Below are 19,949 nucleotides of genomic sequence, written 5' to 3' on the forward strand. Positions count from 1 at the left end.
TTTCCAAGTTCCAGCAACAAGGATGGTTAGGGCTAGAACAAGGATCAGAGAAATCACCTAAGGGGGTGTTAAGGGCCAGGTGTTCATTGTCATGGTAGACATAGAGCTAAACAGCATTGGTGAGCAAAGTAGTAGAGCAGGAGTTGGCATCTAGAAAGAAATGTCTAATTTCCAAACCACTCAGAACAACCCTGGGAAGGTGAGTGCTCCTATTAGCCCCATCTGATGGTGGAGGAAATGGAGGCTCAGAAAACTTATTTTGTTATAAAATCCAAGCACATTATTTTATTAGTGCCTTAGCTGATAAATATTAGAGCTGATTGTGGGAAGGAGTATTGCTGTGCTACACACTCTCCAGATCTGGGCACAGTTGCCTCATAATCATTGGATCAATGTCTATCAGGACATTATTCTTTATTCTTTATTCTTCCTGATGCTTGCCTTGGTGGGAAGGGGCAACATACTAGGCACATGCACAGAAGGCTTCACCTTCTCTTTCTGTGCCTGGGCATGGGCTGTCCCCCATCCCTCCTAATGCTTCACTTCCTAAACACCGTATTTCAAGGCCCCAGACTTTCTCTAAGACTCAGCTCTAGCAGGGATTCATCTGGATCATTTTCTCAGTCCCCCACAGCAGTAAAATCTTTCATCCTGAGAGAAAGAGGGATCATTCAGAATCCAAGAGCTTTGTGATGCTAATCATCTCCCATTAATTGGTCATCCAGGGATATCCCTGAGGATGGCAAGCAGGGATGCTGAGGGTCTATATACTAAGAGGGCTGTTGCACAGGTGAACTTCAGCCATCTCGAAGTAAACTGTGAAAGTCTGAATGGTCTTGGATATCCTTGGCCAACAATGGCTCCTGCTACCAGGACCGAGAAACTTGGTGGATGTTACCTTTCTCCAAAGCAAGGGACCACTCTCAGCTCTGGCCAAAGACTGAGTCTCATAAAACCTGACCCTTCAATAGAATTAAGCTTTTCTTCAATCTCTGGTTCTTCACACAGACACACCCAGAGTCCCAGGGAAATCCACTTAAAACTTAGGTTGGACTCATTTCTTGAGTCTTCCCAATAGGCAACATGGAAAGCTGCTCAAGGTACCATGTTAACCAGTTCTATGTCAATGATTGGATTCCTGTACCTAAAGTGCTTAAAAGGAAAAATATGTAAGTGTCCATTGACAAGAGACTTGAACAAGGAATAGCAGCAGAACATGCACTATTACACTCTCCCAGGGTAGTGGGAATCCAGCATCAGGATGTGAAACAATTCACAGGAAAGGGAATTGGACATTTCATCCCAGCTCTGCACTCAATGAACAATTCCTTTGGCCTCTATATTTTTAGGCCGGCCTGACAGGTAGTTGGCCTGGCCCTAATGCTGGGAAGTTATCTTCTCCAAATGCAGGAGTTATAAAACTCCAATGTTACCAATCAGCAGCACTAAGGAAACCAGTGTCCCTGGATTTCTCAAATTCCAAGCCTACCTCCAAGGTTGAGAAATCTATTGCAAGATCCCACTTCAGTTATCTATACAAAGGAAAAAAAAACATTCTTAAACCCACATAGGCAAGCTGTGTGTTTCAGCTGCTGCTAGGGTGGAAAAGGGCCTCAACTTTAGCCTCTACCCCCACAAGGGGGACTCCAATAGGAAGTTGCTTGGTGGGTGGCAGGCAGAGAGTGAGCATCAGGGGAACAGCAATTTTACTTACAAATTCCGGCATCTCTTCATCTCATTTTTACAGATGAATCAACTGAATCTCAAGAAGCAGCTCCCCAAGATCAGAAAGCTCAACTGAGGAATGGCTAAATAAGTTGTATTACATGAATGTAATGGAATACTGTTGTCCTATAAGAAATGGGGAGCAGATGAACTTCATAATGACCTAGAAAGACTTAGGTGATCTGATGCTATGTTAGGGGAGCAGAAGCAGGATAACATTACACATGATTACAGACAAACTATATCTGTGATGACTAACTTTAATAGACTTGGCTCTTCTCAGCAATACAAGGTTCAAAGACAGCTCCAAAAGACTCATGATGGAAAAAGCTATCCACATCCGGAGAAAGAAATATGGAGTCTGAATGCAGATTAAGGCAAAGTATTTGCTCTCTCTCTGTTTTCTTCTTTCCCATGATTCATTCCATTGGTTATAATTCTTGACAACTCGAATAGTATGTAAATAAGACTAATGCAAAGGCTTATGTAGAACATATATCAGATTGCAAACCATCTTGGAGGGGAGGGGGGAAGAGAAGGAGGGGAAGAAAATTTGGAATTCAAAAAACTTCTGGAACTGAGTGTTCTTAACCATAAATTTAAAAATAAAATAAATCTTACAGTTTTGATAAAAGATTTAAAACAAAAACATGTTGCCAATTAAATGACATCAATTCAGTTAAATATATTCTCCAAGTTATCCTACACAGAAAATCACTTTGTGCAGCTATGATTTTAATACTCTAGACTGATGGCAGTCAATTATCAAAATATTTATACCAGAACTTTTTGTGCCAGCAAAGAATAAGAAACAAAGTGAGTACCCATCAAATGTTGAATAGCTAAAGACATTCCAGAATGCAAATTCAAAGGAATATTATTGAAGAATAATGAGAAACATCAGGATTCCAGGAGAAAAAGCAATGATATTTACAGGAGTTTAACCATAGTAAGTAATTTTGGATGTTTAATGAGGTCTCTTATAGTGGGAAATCTAATGAGGTCTGGAGCAAGAGGCCTAATCTTGCTAACTAGATCCCTGAGTTTTACTTCCAGCAAGATTTTTCCAATGTATAGTCAAGTACTGCTTAAATCCAAGGCAAGCCATTCAACATCACAGTAACAAGTCTATCTTGCAACCACGGACTCCAAAGAGGCCAAAGTTGCTCAGTTCTCTGAAAACCCAAAACAATGTCTAGGGAAAAGGCAGAGGTGGTGATGTTCTATACGATCATTCAAAACATGACCTGGAGCTGACTGAGGCTCAGACCATGAGGTTCTTATTGCAAAATTCAGAATCTAAGTGAAGAAAATAGGGAAAACCATTAGACCCTACAGATATAACCAAAATAACACTGTTTATGGATAGGAGTTGGAAGTGATACATAGATTTAGGGGACTTGATCTGCTAGAGAGAGTGCTTGAAGAACCAGAGAGAGAGGTTCTTAACATTGTACAGGAGGCAGCAACTAAATATATTCCAAAGAAAAAGAAGAGCAAAAAAGCAAAATGGCTGTGTGATGAGGCCTTACAAATAGCTGAGGAAAGAAGGAAAGGAAGAAGAGAAAGGAAGAAGACATAGCCACATGAATTCAGAATTCCAGAGAATAGGAAGGAGAGATAAGGTTTTTTTTTAAAATAAGCAATACAAAGAAATAGAAGAAAAGAAATGAATGGAGACACAAGAGATCTTTTCAAGAAAATCTGAGCTATCAAGGGAATATTTCCTGGAAAATACGGACTTCTAGAGCCAAGAGGGTAAGGTGGGCTCTTTCAAATTCCCTTCCAAACAACCTTACAATATTGGCTCAGAACAAATGTTGGAGCAGCGAAGTAGATTACCAGCCTAGGACAGCTTGAAGGGTTAGCAGGAAAGATGTCTTACTGGTGGGAGGAGAGTACAGTTAAGTGAGAAAGCCAGTGGCAGGCTTCACCCTAGAGGGCCAGGAGAGTCATGAGATGCCTTGGGATTTCAGAGAAAAATCCAATCCACTTTTAGGGCTTTATGCACTATATGAAATACGTAATGTCTAGTGAGGTCTGTGCTGCAGGGAGAGGCCATCCCTCATTAATTAGATCCATAAGTTTCATCTCCAGGAAGATTACTTCAATGTACACATTGGAGTACATAATGTACACAAATTTAGGAGTTCCAGGTGAAGGCCTTCCCACAATTACTGCTTTTATCAGGCTTTCTTCCAGTGTGAATATTGTGGTATCTAGTGACCTGCCTCTTCCAGGAAAAGGCAAGTCCACATTGAATACATTTATAAGTCTTCTCTCCACTATGAATCCTTGATGTGAAGGAAGATATGATCTCTGGCTGCAGACCTTCCCAACTGTGTCCACATAGGGCTTGTCCATAAGGCAAAATTTCTGATGTCTAACAAATTCTATAGTCCATCTGAATGTCTTTCCACATTCATTACAGGAAAGTCATTTCTACCACAAGTGAATTCTGATGGGAAATTAGGAATGATTTTAGCCTGAACACTATTCATACTGATTATATTAATGAGATATGTCCTCTAGAATGGATTCTCTGATGTGAGAGAAATGATTGTTTCTCTTATTAATAACCAATTATTGAATCAGGATTAAGCATATGCCATCTTTCCCCTTCCTCACTCAGAAATCAGCCTCTGTAGGTGATTCAGCAAACCATTGAAAGTCAGCAATAATAATGAGATGAAATCTTGGACAAGACTTAGCCAACTGGGAAAGTTTAGATCTGACCAAAAGGTAAAGTCAAGGTGAATTGAGGCCCATTGTGTTTTAGTCAGATTGATCTGGATAGAGATAAGTCTCTCTGTCCAAGATGCAGTCATGAGTCATATCCCCCAGCCACTCGGTAGAGTAAGCCCACCTCTCATTATGATACTCATTCTCATTAGGTTTTGACCAATCAGAATTGTTCTATGTCTGTTGGTTACACTCACTTATCTAAGGGCATATATGTGTTGACAGGCCCCCATGATTCCTCTTTGGTTGACACAAGACAGCTAAACAACCATTCTTTTGTTATTTATTCACTAGCAATAATTAATTAAATCAAGAAATTATGTCTCTTGGTCTTTGCTTGCATCACATTTGTATACTAAAATGAGAGTCTACATAAGTTTTTATGACATTAGGCTTCTCTCCAGTGTGCATTCTTTGATGTCGAGCAAGACTGGAGCTCTGTGTGAAAGCCTTTCCACACTGATTACATTCATCAGGTTTCTCCCCAATGTGGATTCTGTGATGTACAGCAAGACTGGAGCTCTCTGTAAAAACCTTTCCACATTGATTACACTCATAACGTTTCTCTCCAGTGTGGATTCTCTGATGTGCAGCAAGTTGAGAGTTGATTCTGAAAGTCTTTCCACATTGATTACATTCATAAGGTTTCTCCCCAGTGTGGATTCTCTGATGTACAGCAAGATTGTAGTTGATTTTGAAAGCCTTTCCACAATGATTACATTCATAAGGTTTCTCCCCAGTGTGGATTCTCTTATGTGCAATAAGACGAGAACTTTCTGTGAAAGCCTTTCCACACTGATTACATTCATAAGGTTTCTCCCCAGTGTGGATTCTCTGATGTGCAGCAAGTTTGGATTTGATTCTGAAAGCCTTTCCACATTGATTACATTCATAAGGTTTCTCCCCAGTGTGGATTCTCTTATGTGCAATAAGACTAGAGTTTTTCGTGAAAGCCTTTCCACACTGATTACATTCATAAGGTTTCTCCCCCGTGTGGATTCTCTGATGTGCAGCAAGGTGGGAGCTCTCTGTGAAGGCCTTTCCACATTGATTACATTCATAAGGTTTCTCCCCAGTGTGGATTCTGTTATGTGCAATAAGATGAGAATTTTCTGTGAAAGCCTTTCCACACTGATTACATTCATAAGGTTTCTCCCCAGTGTGGATTCGCTGATGTACAGCAAGTTTGGATTTGATTCTGAAAGCCTTCCCACATTGGTTACATTCATAAGGTTTCTTCCCAGTGTGGATTGTCATATGTGCAATAAGACTAGAGTTTTTTGTGAAAGTTTTTTCACACTGATTACATTCATAAGATTTCTCCCCAATGTGGATTTTCCGATGTGCAGCAAGTTGGGAGCTCTCTGTGAATGCCTTTCCACATTGATTACATTCATAATGTTTCACCCCAGTGTGGATTCCCTTATGTGCAGTAAGACTGGAACTTTGTGTGAAAGCCTTTCCACATTGATTACATTCATAAGGTTTCTCAACATTGTGAATTCTCTGAGTTTGAGTAAGTTTGGAGCTCTGTGTGAATGCCAATCCATATTTATCACATTCATATGGTTTCTCTCCAGTGTGGATGCTCTGATGTACAGTAAGACTAGAGCTGCAACTCCAAACCTTTCCACACTGAGTACATTCATAAGGTTTCTTGTCACCGTGAATACTGTGATGAATAATGAAGGATGAGTGTTCACTAAAAGATTCAGCACATTCATGATACTCATGTGGTTTCTCTCCAGTATGAACTTCTTGATGGCATATCAGGGATGACAGTTGATTTATCTCTTCCCTACAATGATGACAATTATAAGATGTCTTTCCTTTGTGGATTCTATGAAATACAGCACTGATTTTTCTCCCAGTAAAGTCACAGGGACCATCATACATGAGGCTTTCTTTGTGAGTTTCTTTCACAGAAATCCTTAGCTTTTCAGTAGTCTCTCTTATTCCAATTCCAATCTCTCCTTCTACAATAAACAAACAGTAAAAAATATGTACAGAGACACATATATAATTATAATCCTTTCCCTCTATTGCAAGAGAGTAAACTAACTGATCTATATCCTACTTCCCTAGGTGAAGAGAAGTCTTCAAAGTGAAATGGACAGAATGAATCATATGAAAGTGCCATTAGCTCCCATCTACAGGATAACTTGACTTACAAAGAGTTTTACACACAATCACATGGGATCCTCAGAAATACCTGTGACACTGGCAGACTCAGCATTCTTATTACATTCTCAAGTCAGGCCATGAGCTCAGAATAGCTCAGTGACCTGACCAATAATCCTACAGCTGAAACTAGACCTCCAACCATGCAAGTGACGATGGTCTGTCCATGGTCTTTCTCTATTCCACTCACTTTTGTTCTGTACTTTTAAGAAAAAAAAATATTTTATTTTTGCCTTTTTGACTTTTCTCTCCCTCTCTTTGGGTCTTCCTCTTCCCTGAGAGACACAAATATTGATATTAGACCAATTCACAACCCTACAATGGGGCTTTAATTTCAAGGGAAAAGAAGAGTCTATCAATGTGGCAAAATTCACCGTTGCCTTATTTTAAGAAATTCCCATGGCAACCTACAACTTGGAGCAACCACCACCCTGATCATTCAACAGCCATGAATTGGGCCAGAGCCTCCACCAGGAAGAAGATTAAGGCTCATAGAAGACTCAGATGATAGTAAGCTTTTATTACCAATGAAATATTTTTAAATTCAAATATGCACTTTTCAAAAAAGAATAGTATTGTGCATGTAATAGACAACAGTTTATTGTAAACATAACTTTTATATGAACTGAAAAACCAAAAATTCACGTGACTCACTTGATTGCAATATTCACTTTACTGCAGAACTCTGGACCTGAACCTGCAATATCTCTGAGGTATATCTGAAATTTTTCTCATTCTTGTTTGGATTTTGACTCTTTCCTCCCTAATTCTATTCTTCTTATACTATCACTAGCTTCACTCCTTGAGTTCCCTTATATCCCAGTGTAACCCATTGAACTAGATGCCTTTCCACTCCCAAACACTTTCCTTTCACTGGATCAGCTAAGACCAAGGTTCCTCATCTGTTGCTTCTTCTCAACCATCTCCATGTTTGTATGCCAGATTGGTAGTTCCTTGACAGCAGGGACTGGCTTTTCCCTTCCTAAAGCTTGGCGAGGGGCCTAGAAAGCTGGAGGTGCTTCATCCATACTTATTGACTGATTAATTGGGCCCAAGGCTGACACAAAGCCCCAGCTTTTACCTCTGGTCTGTCTTATTTGGCAAATGCAGCTTCTGGCCTCAGCCCTATTTCTGTCACTTTCATGCACCTTATCTGCTGAGTGATCTTTTTCTGGTTCTAACACTGATGGGACCTAACCAGACCCATAGTGAAGATGCCGGAGACTTCTTTTTTAGGCTCCTGAAGCATCCCATATTATGAAATACCTGGGAATTTCTACTTCCCCTTTCCCCAAACTCAGGGTGACTGTCAACTCAAAGAATCTGGCCAATGACCAATGATTCTCCAAGAATGGGCCAAAGATTGAGCCATACAGATCAAGGGAGGGACAGAAGTTGATGATTTATGTAAAGCAGAGCCTGGTATTAATTCTAACTCAGGCAACAGCCTGGTTTCTTCATCTGTAAAATGAGCCTGAAAAGGAAACGGCAAATCACTCCAGTATCTTTGCCAAGAAAACCTCAAATGGGATCACAAAGAGTCAGAAATGACTGAAATGACTGAAAACCACATAACTGGCTCCCTATCTCATTCACCACAGCACCTTTTCCAATTTTTTTCATTCTTTCCCAACTGTCCCTTACTACTTGCTCCCGCTGTCTACCCCCACCCCCCAGACATTCTCAGCAGAGAAATGTGACTTACATGTTTTTGTTGAAAAAACTGGATATTTATCAAGAGCTATCTTGTCCTCATTTCCCATATATTAAGTACTTTTTTGGTACCACTAACAGATGAAATGGTCTTCTTTCTGCTAGCTAAAGCAAACTCCTTTCCATGTGTAAATCATTCCAGGACATCATCTTCCACAGTATGCTGCATCTCCAGCATCCCCTTTTTTGCGACTTTGTAGTCTCTCAAGTTTAAATCCAGCCTCAGACACTTACTACCTTTGAGACCGTGGCCAAGTGACTTAGGCCTCTTGGCCTTGGTTTCTTCATCTGTAAAATGAGGCTGAAAAGGAAATGGCAAATCACTCCAGTGTCTTTGCCAAGAAAACCCCAAATGGGATCAAAGACTCAGAAATGACTGAAACCCACATAACTGCCTCCCTGTCTTATTCACCACAGCAGCTTTTCCAATTCTTTTCATTCTATCCCAACAGTCCCTCACTACTTGCTCCCACTGTCCACCCCCCCCTCCACTCACCTTCTCAGCAGAGAAATGTGCCTTGTGTTTGTTGAAAAAACTGGATATTTATCGAGACCTATGTTATCCTCATTTCCCATATTTTTTTTCTTTTTTTTATTTATTTAACATATTTAGTTTTCAGCATTGATTTTCACAAGAGTTTGGATTACAAATTTTCTCCCCATTTCTACCCTCCCACCACTCCAAGATGGCGTATATTCTGGTTGCCCTGTTCCCCAGTCAGCCCTCCCTTCTGTCACCCCACTCCCCTCCCATCCCCTTTTCCCTTCCTTTCTTGTAGGGAAAGATAAATTTCTACACCCATTGCCTGTGTATCTTATTCTCTAGTTGCATGCAAAAACATTTTTGTTTGTTTTTGAACATCTGTTTTTAAAACTTTGAGTTCCAAATTCTCTCCCCTCTTCCCTTCCCACCCACCCTCCCTAAGAAGTCAAGCAATTCAACATAGGCCACATGCGTATCATTATGTATAACCCTTCCACAATACTCATGTTGTGAAAGGCTAACTACATTTTGCTCCTTCCCAACCCATCCCCCTTTATTAAATTTTCTCCCTTGACCCTGTCCCCTTTCAAAAGTATTTGTTTTTGATTACCTCCACCCCTATCAGCCCTCCCCTCCATCATCCCCCCCATTTTTTTTTATCTTCTTCCCTCTTCTTTCCTGTGGGGTAAGATTCCCAATTGGGTATGTATGGTATTCCCTCCTTAGGCCAAATCTGATGAGAGCAATGTTCACTCATTCCCCCCTTACCTGCCCTCTCCCCTCCTCCCACAGAACTGCTTCCTCTTACCACCTTTATGCGAGATAATCCACCCCATTCTATCTCTCCTTATCTCCCTCTCTAAGTATGTTCCTCTCTCATCCATTAATTTGATTTTATTTCTTTTAGATATCTTCCCTTCATCTTCAACTCACTCTGTGTCTGCTCTCTCTCTCTCTCTCTCTCTCTCTCTCTCTTTCTCTCTCTCCATATACATACATATATATATATACACATACACATAGATATATACATACATACACATTCACCCATATATATACATAAACATATATGTATGCATATTCCCTTCAGCTACCCTAATACTGAGGTCTCATGAATCATACTTGTCATCTTTCCATGTAGGAGTGTCAACAAAACAGTTCACCTTTAGTAAGTCCCTTGCAATTTCTTTTTCTTGTTCTTTTTCTTGATTACCTTTTCATGCTTCTCTTGATTCTTGTGTTTGAAAGTCAAATTTTCTATTCAGTTCTGGTCTTTTCACTGAGAAAGCTTGAAAGTCCTCTATTTTATTGAAAGTCCATATTTTGCCTTGGAGCATGATACTCAGTTTTGCTGGGTAGGTGATTCTAGGTTTTAATCCTAGCTCCATTGACCTCCGGAATATCGTATTCCAAGCTCTTCGATCTCTTAATGTAGAAGCTGCCAGATCTTGGGTTATTCTGATTGGGTTTCCACAATACTGAAATTGTTTCTTTCTGGCTGCTTGCAGTATTTTCTCCTTCATCTGGGAGCTCTGGAATTTGGCAACAATATTCCTGGGAGATTTCTTTTTGGGATCTATTTGAGGAGGTGATCGATGGATTCTTTCAATTTCTATTTTGCCCTGTGGCTCTAGAATATCAGGGCAGTTCTCCTTGATTATTTCTTGAAAGATGATATCTAGGTTCTTTTTTTGATCATGGCTTCCAGGTAGTTCAATAATTTTTAAATTATCTCTCCTGGATCTATTTTCCAGGTCAGTAGTTTTTCCAATGAGATATTTCACATTGTCTTCCATTTTTTCATTCCTTTGGTTCTGTTTTATAATATCTTGATTTCTCATAAAGTCACTAGCTTCCACTTGCTCCAATCTAATTTTTAAAGTAGTATTTTCTTCAGTGGTCTTTTGGACCTCCTTTTCCATTTGGCTAATTCTGCCTTTCAAGGCATTCTTTTCCTCATTGGCTTTTTGGAGCTCTTTTGCCATTTGAGTTAGTCTATTTTTTAAGGTGTTGTTTTCTTCAGTGTATTTCTCAGTATTTTTTGGGGTCTCCTTTAGCAAGTCATTGACTTGTTTTTCATGGTTTTCTCGCATCCTTCTCATTTTTCTTCCCAATTTTTCCTCTACTTCTCTAACTTGCTTTTCCAAATCCTTTTTGAGCTCTTCCGTGGCCTGGGACCAGTTCATGTTTTTCTGGGAGGTTTCTGTTGTAGGCTCTTGCACTTTATTGACTTCTTTAGGCTGTATGTTTTGGTCTTCTTTGTCAGTAAAGAAAGAATGCAAAGTCTGAGACTGAATCTCGGTGCGTTTTCGCTGCCTGGCCATATTCCCAACCAACTAACTTGACCTTTGAGTTTTTCAGTGGGGTATGACTGCTTGTAGACTAGAGAGTTCTATGTTCCACGTTTGGGGGGGGAGGTGCTGGCTCTGCCACACCAGCACTGCTCCTTCCCCAACCCCCAACCCGGACTGGGCTTAGATCTTCAGCAGGCTGTGCACTCCTGCTCTGATCCGCCACTTAATTCCTCCCACCAGGTGGGCCTGGGGCCAGAAGCCACAGCAGCTGTAGCTGTCCCACCTCCGCTGCCCCTGGGGCTGGAAGCCAAACTTCGAACTCCTTCCACTCCTGCAGCTTTTCCCACTAACCTTCTCAGCAGTCTTTGGTGTTTGTGGGTTGAGAAGTCTGGTAACTGCCGCAGCTCACTGACTCAGGGCGCTAGGGCCCCCTCTGCCCGGCTTCTGGTCTGGTTGGTCCATGCCGCTCAGGCTGGGCTCTGCTCCACTCCGTTCCCAGCTCCCAGCTCCGTGTGGGATAGACCTTACCCAGAGACCATCCAGGCTGTCCTGGGCTGGAGCCCTGCTTCCCTCTGCTGTTTTGTGGGTTCTGCCATTCTAGAATTGGTTCAGAGCCATTTTTTATAGGTGTTTGGAGGGACTCGGTACGGAGCTCACACTAGTTCCTGCTTACCAGCCGCCATCTTGGCTCCGCCCACTCATTTCCCATATATTAAGTACTATTTTTTTCCTTTTTGACACCACTATCAGATGAAATGGTCTCCCTTCTGCTAGCTAAAGTAAACTCCTTTCCATGTGTAAATCATCCCCTCCCAGGACACCATCTTCCTCATGATGCTGCCTCTCCGGCATCCCCTTTTTTGGTACTTTCTAGTCTCTCCCACACCAAAAACTCCTTCCCTACTGCCACAAATAAAAACATTTCTCTCTAATCCTCAAAACACAGTCACTTGATCCATTCAACCCAAGAGATAGTTTCCAGTATCTTTCTTCCATTTCTTGGCTAAACAGCTGGAGATACCTAGTTACAATTGGTGTCTCCACCTCCTTAACTCTGGTTTCTCTGAAATTTTCTGCAATCTAGCTCCCAATTTTATTCTTCAACTGAAATTCCTCTCTCCAAAATTACCCCAAACCTCAAAGTTGCTAAATGCACTGGCCATTTCTTCACCCTCTTCCTTCTTGCCTTCTCTGCAGCCTTTAAGAGTCAATCACCCTCCTTTATCTCTCTGTCTCTGTCTGTCTCTCTGTCTCTTGGTCTCTCTCTCTCTGTTTTAGTGACACTCCTCTCATTGTTCCCCAAACTAAACTCATTTTCTTTCCCTCAACCTTGCCATCTTCCTACTTTCCTAATGCTCTCCAATGCATCCTCCTAATCCTGCAGGCTCACACACACTCTTGAGCCCCATATTCAATCTGCTACACAGTCCTATGAATCCACCCAGATCACACACACACCCTTCTCTCCCAACACTGCTACTGCCTTGGTTCAGGACCCAGATACCTCACACCTGAGGTATTACCAGAACCTGCTCCTTGCTCCAGCTGCCTCATCTCCCCCAACTCCAGTCATCCCTCCACCCATTTATCAAAGATCATCTTCCTAAAGTTCTAGACTGACCACGTCACCGTGTCCTCAACAACCTCCAGTGGATCCCTGGGCAAAGGATCAAATATAAAATCCCTTCTATGGCTCATAATCACCTAAACCTCTCCTATTCTGTTTAATTTTCTTTCAACTCATAGACCCACCATGCATAGTATAATCCAGTGGTATGGGCCACCCTTCTGTTCTGTCAACAGGATACTCCGCCTCCTGACCCTGTGGGTTTTCATGTCATCTCCATACCAATGCTCACCCTGGCTTCCCTGAAGCCACAGCTAGAGCCCACCTTCCACAATAAGCTCTTCCAGTCCTCCTTCACTTTAGTGCTTTCTCTCTCCCAGTGAGCTCCAATTTGTCTTGGCCATAACAGGTTTCTGCATTGTTGTTGGCATGTCATCTGCCCCAACGATCTGAACTCCAGGAGAGGAGGGGAAGATCTTTGTATCTCTTTATAACCCTGGTGCCTTGCAGAGGGTCTAGAACATGGCAGCAACATAATAAATGTTCACTAACTTGAAGAAAGTCTAAGAAAGAGCCCATATGAGAAAGCCTAACCCCCTTCTGCACTTTCAGAGAAGTTCCATGCCCCCAATTTCCAAACAATGATGTTTTTTAGGATCATAGATGACTGGGAGAGAGCTTAATTGCCATGGTGTCCAACTTCATCATTTTACAGAAGGAGATACTGAGACTCAGGGGGATTCAGTGGCTTGTCCACAGACCCACTGCTAAAAGTGTCTGAAAAAGAATTCCAAGTCAGGTGTTCTGGGCCCAAATCCAGCGCTGCCTTTGCTACAACACTGAGAAGCCTGTTGTACTCACACCTCTCATATACCTGCTTTCACCTCACTCACCTGGACAGCAGCTCCTCAGGCCTTCTTGTTCCAGCATCCATGGTGCTTCCCTTTCCTCAGACTCAATCAAATATTCTCTGGGAACTGGAAGACCTGAGCATGGGGAATCAGGAATGAGCATGGAGAAAAACTTGGCATTTAATTCTCTTTAGGGAAAACAGTGTACATACAAAGCTACTCCATTATGATCACTCCATCATATTAACACATATCTGACTTATTCTCCCATTCATGGCTGTAATTCAAGTAACCAAAATAGGATGTGCCAGATCACCCTTGAGCTCCAGCAAACTAGACCTTGATGAATCATCTTTGCCTCTGTCTCCTATCCAACTCCTCACTCTCTGAAACCTATAAAAAACCTTGCTACTGTTCATTCAGGGAGTCATTGCCTGTTGAGGAACTTGATGAACCTTAGTCAAATTCTGATTCTTGGCCAGTCTCTTATTCCTGCCATTGATAGGGGCATGCAAGCAAGGAGCACAGGATGCTTCCCAGAAGTCCTTAAGCATGGTTTCCATTGCATTTATTTGGGGGAGCTTTGGGGAGATGTGGGGGAGAAGGTCATGGAGCCAATGTGGAATGAGAAAATTTGATCATGGTGCACCTTCTTCATAGGAGGATGAACTCATTGCACAGTTTCCATTATCTAGAATTTAGAGGCAGCTGGTAGTGCAATAGAAAGAGCCCTGGGCCTGGAGTCAGGAATGCCAGAGTCTAAATCTAGCCTCAGACATTTTACTAGCTGTGTGCCTTTGGAAAAGTCACTTAACCTCTGTTTGCTTCAGTTTTCTCAAATGTCAAAAGGGGATAATAATATCACCTAATAACATAATATTGTAAAGAAAGCACTTAGCACAACAGCTGGTGAATAGCAGGTGAAGAGAAAGGCTTATTCCCTTCCTTTCCCACCATCTGTGCTGGAATGTGGAGACAAAGTAAAGGGAGGTTAAGGACAAATGTGTCATACTAGGTACAACAAGGAGTAGTGAGCTACAAATTGGATGCTTCTCAAAAGGAAGGATATCCTAAATACTTGGCCCTTTCCAAAGAGGAAGTGGTTGCAAAGAAAATCTGGTCAAGCAATTTTTACACATTTGTCAGACAAAATTCATGTCCAGGGAGAGCTTGGACTAAATAACCCAACTGATTAGTTCTACATCCGAGATGCTTCAACACTGACCTGATCTTTGACCTCAAGCTACCTAGAACTGGTAAGAGACTCAGGAGCTTCAGGAGCAACAAGGAAGCCTTCATGTTAACTTCACAAAATGTATTGACCTTTTATAGGAAAACCAGGGAGCAGGAGGAACCTGTCCCTTGGACACAGGTGACCAGCACTTTTCTCTTTCTAGTAACTGATAAATGTTCCGAAGCCAGCACACTGAGGGATGAAGATATTGCCTTTGAGAGCAGACTCTGAGTGGTCAGGGGAAATGTCCTTACCCAAGGAGAGCAAGTTTTGAGCATTCTCCAGCATGACCTCCTTGTACAACTCCTTCCGAGGATGGTCTAAGAGGCCCCACTCCTCTGGGGTGAAGTCTACAGCGACATCCTGGAATGTCACCAACACCTGAACCATCAAGAGTCATAAGATTTAGTCCTGAAAAGACTCCAGAATTCATGCAGGCTAACCCTTATGACATGAAAGGAGGAAAGTGAAGCACAGAAAGGGGATTTACCTAAAAGTCATATCCTTGTAGAGTATCAGAATCAACACTTAAAATTGTCATTAAGAGCTCAATGAAATATTGGGAAAAGTATTTGATATGATCAGTTGGAATAAAGTAGAGGAATGTCTTACTATGGAATGTGTCTCTATCACATCTGGGACAAAGTGGGTGTTTTATCTGTGTGGGAGAAGGATCTTTGGAGGAGAAAGAGAGAATATGACGTGAAATTTCTTCCTTACCAACTGATAAAAGCAATACAGTATAAATAAAATTCTGTGAATTTTGTGAGAAGCTGGCAAGGACAGTGTATTCTGGGGGGAGGGGAGGGGCATAATGCTTGCTTATAGAAAAGAGAGGAAAGAAAAAGAAAAGACCTAGTTAATATCCTGAGAGCCTGAAACAGTCTTATCTAGATAAGTCACAAAAATGATTCATAAGACACACTAATTACAATCTGGACTGAACTGAGGGAGATGAGACTTTCTGGCCAAGTGAAGGAGAGTCATCTGTTGTTACATTGAAGGCTTGAGGCCACCTGAATATTATATGTCACGGACAAAACATCTTACGCCTTCACTTTATGATTGTTCTCTTTTGTCAATAACATATATTTCCCTAGTATAATATTTAGTTACATAGGTGGTCATTTTTGTTGCTTTTTGTGCTCAAAGCAGACCAAAATGGCATCACTATGTCAGGGTTAAAGTACAATGTTTCTGACCATGGATGATCAGACTAATAGAGGCCAGAAAGCTCTACCACAGATTGGGAATAAATACTCCATGTGAACATTTGGGGTGGAGATGGCTCTGAATTTGCACATCTCACCATTCTTTTGAGCTATTGCACTTCTGCTTTGCTAGCAAGAACAGTATGTTCTTTGATGTGGGCAAGCTATGCTGGGTGGTCCTCTGCCAGTGTCTCCCAAGCCTCACAATTGATTATAAAATTACTCAGAGACCTTGGGAATGTCCTTGTTATCACTTCTTCTGACCACCTTGTCAGTGCCTTCTTGGCATGTGTTCTCCATGAAAGTCTTTTAGGCAAAAAGACTTTTGACATTTGAACAACTTGCCCAGTCCATCAGAGTTGTGCTCTCTGCAGTAAAATGTGAATGCTTGGCAATCTAACTTGAGGAAGGACCTCAGTGTCCAATAGCTTATCTTGCCAGGTGACCTTCAGAATCTTCCTAAGATGGTTCAAATGGAAATGATACATCCTGGCATGGAGCTGGAATACTGTTCAGCTTTCACAGGCACACAACAATGAGGTCAGCACAATAGCTCTGTACACCTTCAGTTTGGTATGCAGCCCAAAACCTCTTCTCTCCCACACTTTGCTTAGGAGCCTCTCAAACACTGAGCTATCTCTGGCAAAGCAGGGGTCAACTGTTAAAATTAGTTATCTGAAATAGCAATAATCTGAGGTACAAAATTTGCTAGTAAACAATACTTTGATTGTAACAGTTGACAGGTTATCTTTAAGTAAGGTCAACTAATTTCTCAGTAATTTGTGACAAAAGTGTGATTTACAGAGCTTATTTTTATAACAGAAGAGGTAGAAAAAAATTACAATAACCTGAGGGAACATATTTTGAACATAATTCAATTGGATAAGGCAGATCATCTGACTACTTCCTCCTCCTGGGTTTTCTTGACCCAGATTCTTCCTGTGTCTACCAACCTGTCTGTCAAAGACAGAATACCCCAGAAGTCCTTGCTGAATTTTGCAACTAAAAGTATTTCTTTAAAGGAGCCTATAGTTTGAAAAAGACTGGAAAAGAGGAATTTGTGGTTTGTACTTAATATTCACACCCCATCCTCTAGCTGTGAGAAAGGGAATCCAACCCTCAAAGATTACACTATTCAATATACAGTTAACCTCTAGCTGAAGAAAAAGGAGCTTATCCACTAAGACTGGAAAGAGGAACCTAAGTTCCTCTTTTGTCAACCTCTTTACTCCTGCAGTCAGAAAGGGGAATTTAGCTTTAGAAAAGTATCTTATAACCCCATGATTCTTTTAGTCCTACAAAGATATTTTGTCTTACTATAAATTATCTGCTACTAAATGATAAAATCTTATCAATCTGTGCATTCATCAAATCTATAGGTAACCTAGTCTTAGGAGAATATCTGTGTTAATTGCTTAGCTGTTAGGGCTAGCTTTTCCCAAATAAGGGAACTTAATCCTACAAAGAAAATAAACATGAATCAAAGTAATTAAATACTAACTGATTTAAAGGTGATTTCTTTTCACAACCTCATCACCTTTGTGTACATGCTGGAAAGTGGGTTGTCCAAGTAAACGGACTTATTTAGAGGTTTCGAAATTTCTCCATTTGCTGTAATCAATGGATGGTGCCATGTTGAATGGAGGAAAACCTCTTTTCTTTTCTTTTTTTTACATTTTTTGAAAATATATTTTATTTTCAACCCAACTACATGTTATTTTTTAAAGTTTTGAGTTCCAAGGTCTATCCCTCCTTCCTTCTATCCCTTCACCCCCAATTTAGATAGGAAGCAATGAGATACAGGTTATACATGTGCAACCATGTAAAACATTTCTGTATTACTTACTTTATACAGAAAGATTTGAAAAAAAGAATGTAGGAAACATGGGGGAAAATAGTATGCTCCAGTCGGTATACAAACAGTATCAGTTCTTTCTGCGGCGGCAGGTAGTATTTTTCATCATTAGTCCTTTGGGATTTTCTTCGATCATTGCATTGCTGAGAATAGCTAAGTCATTGACAGTTCTTCATTGAACAATATTGCTGTTGCTGTATATAATGTTCTCCTAGTTCTGTTCACTTCATTTTGCATCAGTTCAACCAAGTCTTTCCAGGTTTTGTTGAAATCACATCCTTATCATTTCTTATAACACAACAATATTCCATTACAATCATATATCATGGATTGTTTAGCCATTCTCAAATTGATGGGCATCTCTTCAATTTCCCTTTCATAGCCACCACAAAAAGAGCTGCTATAAAAATTTTTATACAAATAGGGCCTTTCCTCTTTATTTTGACGTCTTTGGTCTATAAACCTGGCAGTGGTATGGCTGGATCAAAGGTTATGCACAGTTTTAAAGCCCTTTGGGCATAGTTCCAATGGCTCTCCAGAATGATTGGATCAGTTCCTAACTCTACATACAGTGCCTTAGTGTCGCAGTTTTTCCACATCCCATCTGACCTCCATCATTTTCCTTTTTTTTTTAATATATTAGCCTATCTGATAGGTATGAGTTGGTGTCTCAGTTGTTTTAATTTGCATTTCTCTAACCAATTGTGATTTAGAGCATTTTTTCATATGATTATAGAAAGCTGTGATTTCTTATTTTGAAAACTGCCTTTTCATATCCTTTGATCATTTCTCAATTGGGGAATGACTTGTATTTGAATAAATTAGACTCATTTCTCTATATATTGAAGAAATGAAACCTTTATCAGAGATACTTGTTGGAAAAAAAATTTCTTCATTTATCTACCTTCCTTGTACTTTTGGTTGCATTGGTTTTGTTTGTGTTAAAAATTTTAATTTTATATAATCAAAATTATGGATTTTACATTTTTTATTATTGTCTATCACTTGTTTGTTCATAAATTCTTCCCTTATCCATAGATAGGATAGATAAATGATTCCATGCTCTCCTAATTTGCTTATGGTATTATCCTTTATGTTTAAATCATGTACACATCTGGAAGTTATTTTGGTATACCTTGTGAGATGTGGGTATATATCTAGTTTCTGCTATAATGTTTTCTAGTTTTCCCAACAGTTTTTGTGAAATAATTAGTTTTTGTTCCAAAAGCTGGGATCTTTGTGTTTATCATATAGCAGATTACTAGGGTCATTTACTGCAAGGTAATTTACACCTAATCTATTCCATTGATCCATCACTTTATGTCTTAGCCAGTACCAGATTCTTTTGATAATTATGACTTTATAATACAGTTTGAGATCTGGTATGGTTAGACTGCCTTCCTTCATTTTCTATAATCTATTCCCTTGATATCCTTGACCTTTCAGAAAACTATTTTCTTGGTATTTTTGTCAGGCCAAAATCTGCAGAAGCATGAGAGAACTGATCCGTATGATGTTATTTAGTTACATAGAAACAAGACTAATTGTTGAGGGCTCCTTCATACATTAAAAAAAAACCAAAATTTAATTAACATAGATTGTATTTCTGCTAATTCATGAGAAAGATATTGACAGTTTCCTCAAGAGAAATAAAAAATCTAAATACACCTCCAGCACTCTGGAAACCTGGGAGGACAAAAGTCAGGAGAATGGACCACACATAGGAGAGGTGGGATAAATTGGAAAATGCCTTGATACTTGGGATCAGTCATCTATATTTCCAATCTGCTACATGCACTATGTGTGTTTGGCCAATGTGCTTGGAATGTGATTGCCTTCCATTTCAATCATTAGGATATGATACACTGTATCAGAAATTCTGATATTTGGGAACAATTCTCCATCATATGTACAAAATTGTCATTTATTTTTATCATTGTGATGTGTTCTTTAAAGCATCTGACTTACGGTCTATTTTTCAACATCTCACTTTAACTTCCTTTATTTTTTTATTTTACTTTGGAACAATTAAGGTATTTATTAATCTTTGAGATACTGAAGAATTTATAATTCTTGTTTTTCACTGAAGTCT

At 40.2% G+C, this 19,949-nt stretch overlaps 1 protein-coding gene across 1 annotated transcript in view; it reads right to left on the reverse strand.

Annotated features, from left to right (window-relative positions):
* Positions 1–4,547: 4,547 nt before the first annotated feature.
* Positions 4,548–19,949, reverse strand: part of LOC118842731 (zinc finger protein 420-like) — a 57,688-nt gene continuing 42,286 nt past the window's right edge. The window contains exons 9-11 of the mRNA XM_036750105.1: positions 15,046–15,172; positions 13,600–13,692; positions 4,548–6,443 (exon numbers count right to left, since the gene is read on the reverse strand). Of these exons, the coding sequence (XP_036606000.1) occupies positions 4,810–6,443; positions 13,600–13,692; positions 15,046–15,172 (1,854 nt within the window). The 3' untranslated portion in view covers positions 4,548–4,809. The remainder of the gene's footprint in view (positions 6,444–13,599; positions 13,693–15,045; positions 15,173–19,949) is intronic.

This window comes from Trichosurus vulpecula, chromosome 3 (assembly GCF_011100635.1).
Source record: "Trichosurus vulpecula isolate mTriVul1 chromosome 3, mTriVul1.pri, whole genome shotgun sequence".
Classification (NCBI taxonomy): domain Eukaryota; kingdom Metazoa; phylum Chordata; class Mammalia; order Diprotodontia; family Phalangeridae; genus Trichosurus; species Trichosurus vulpecula.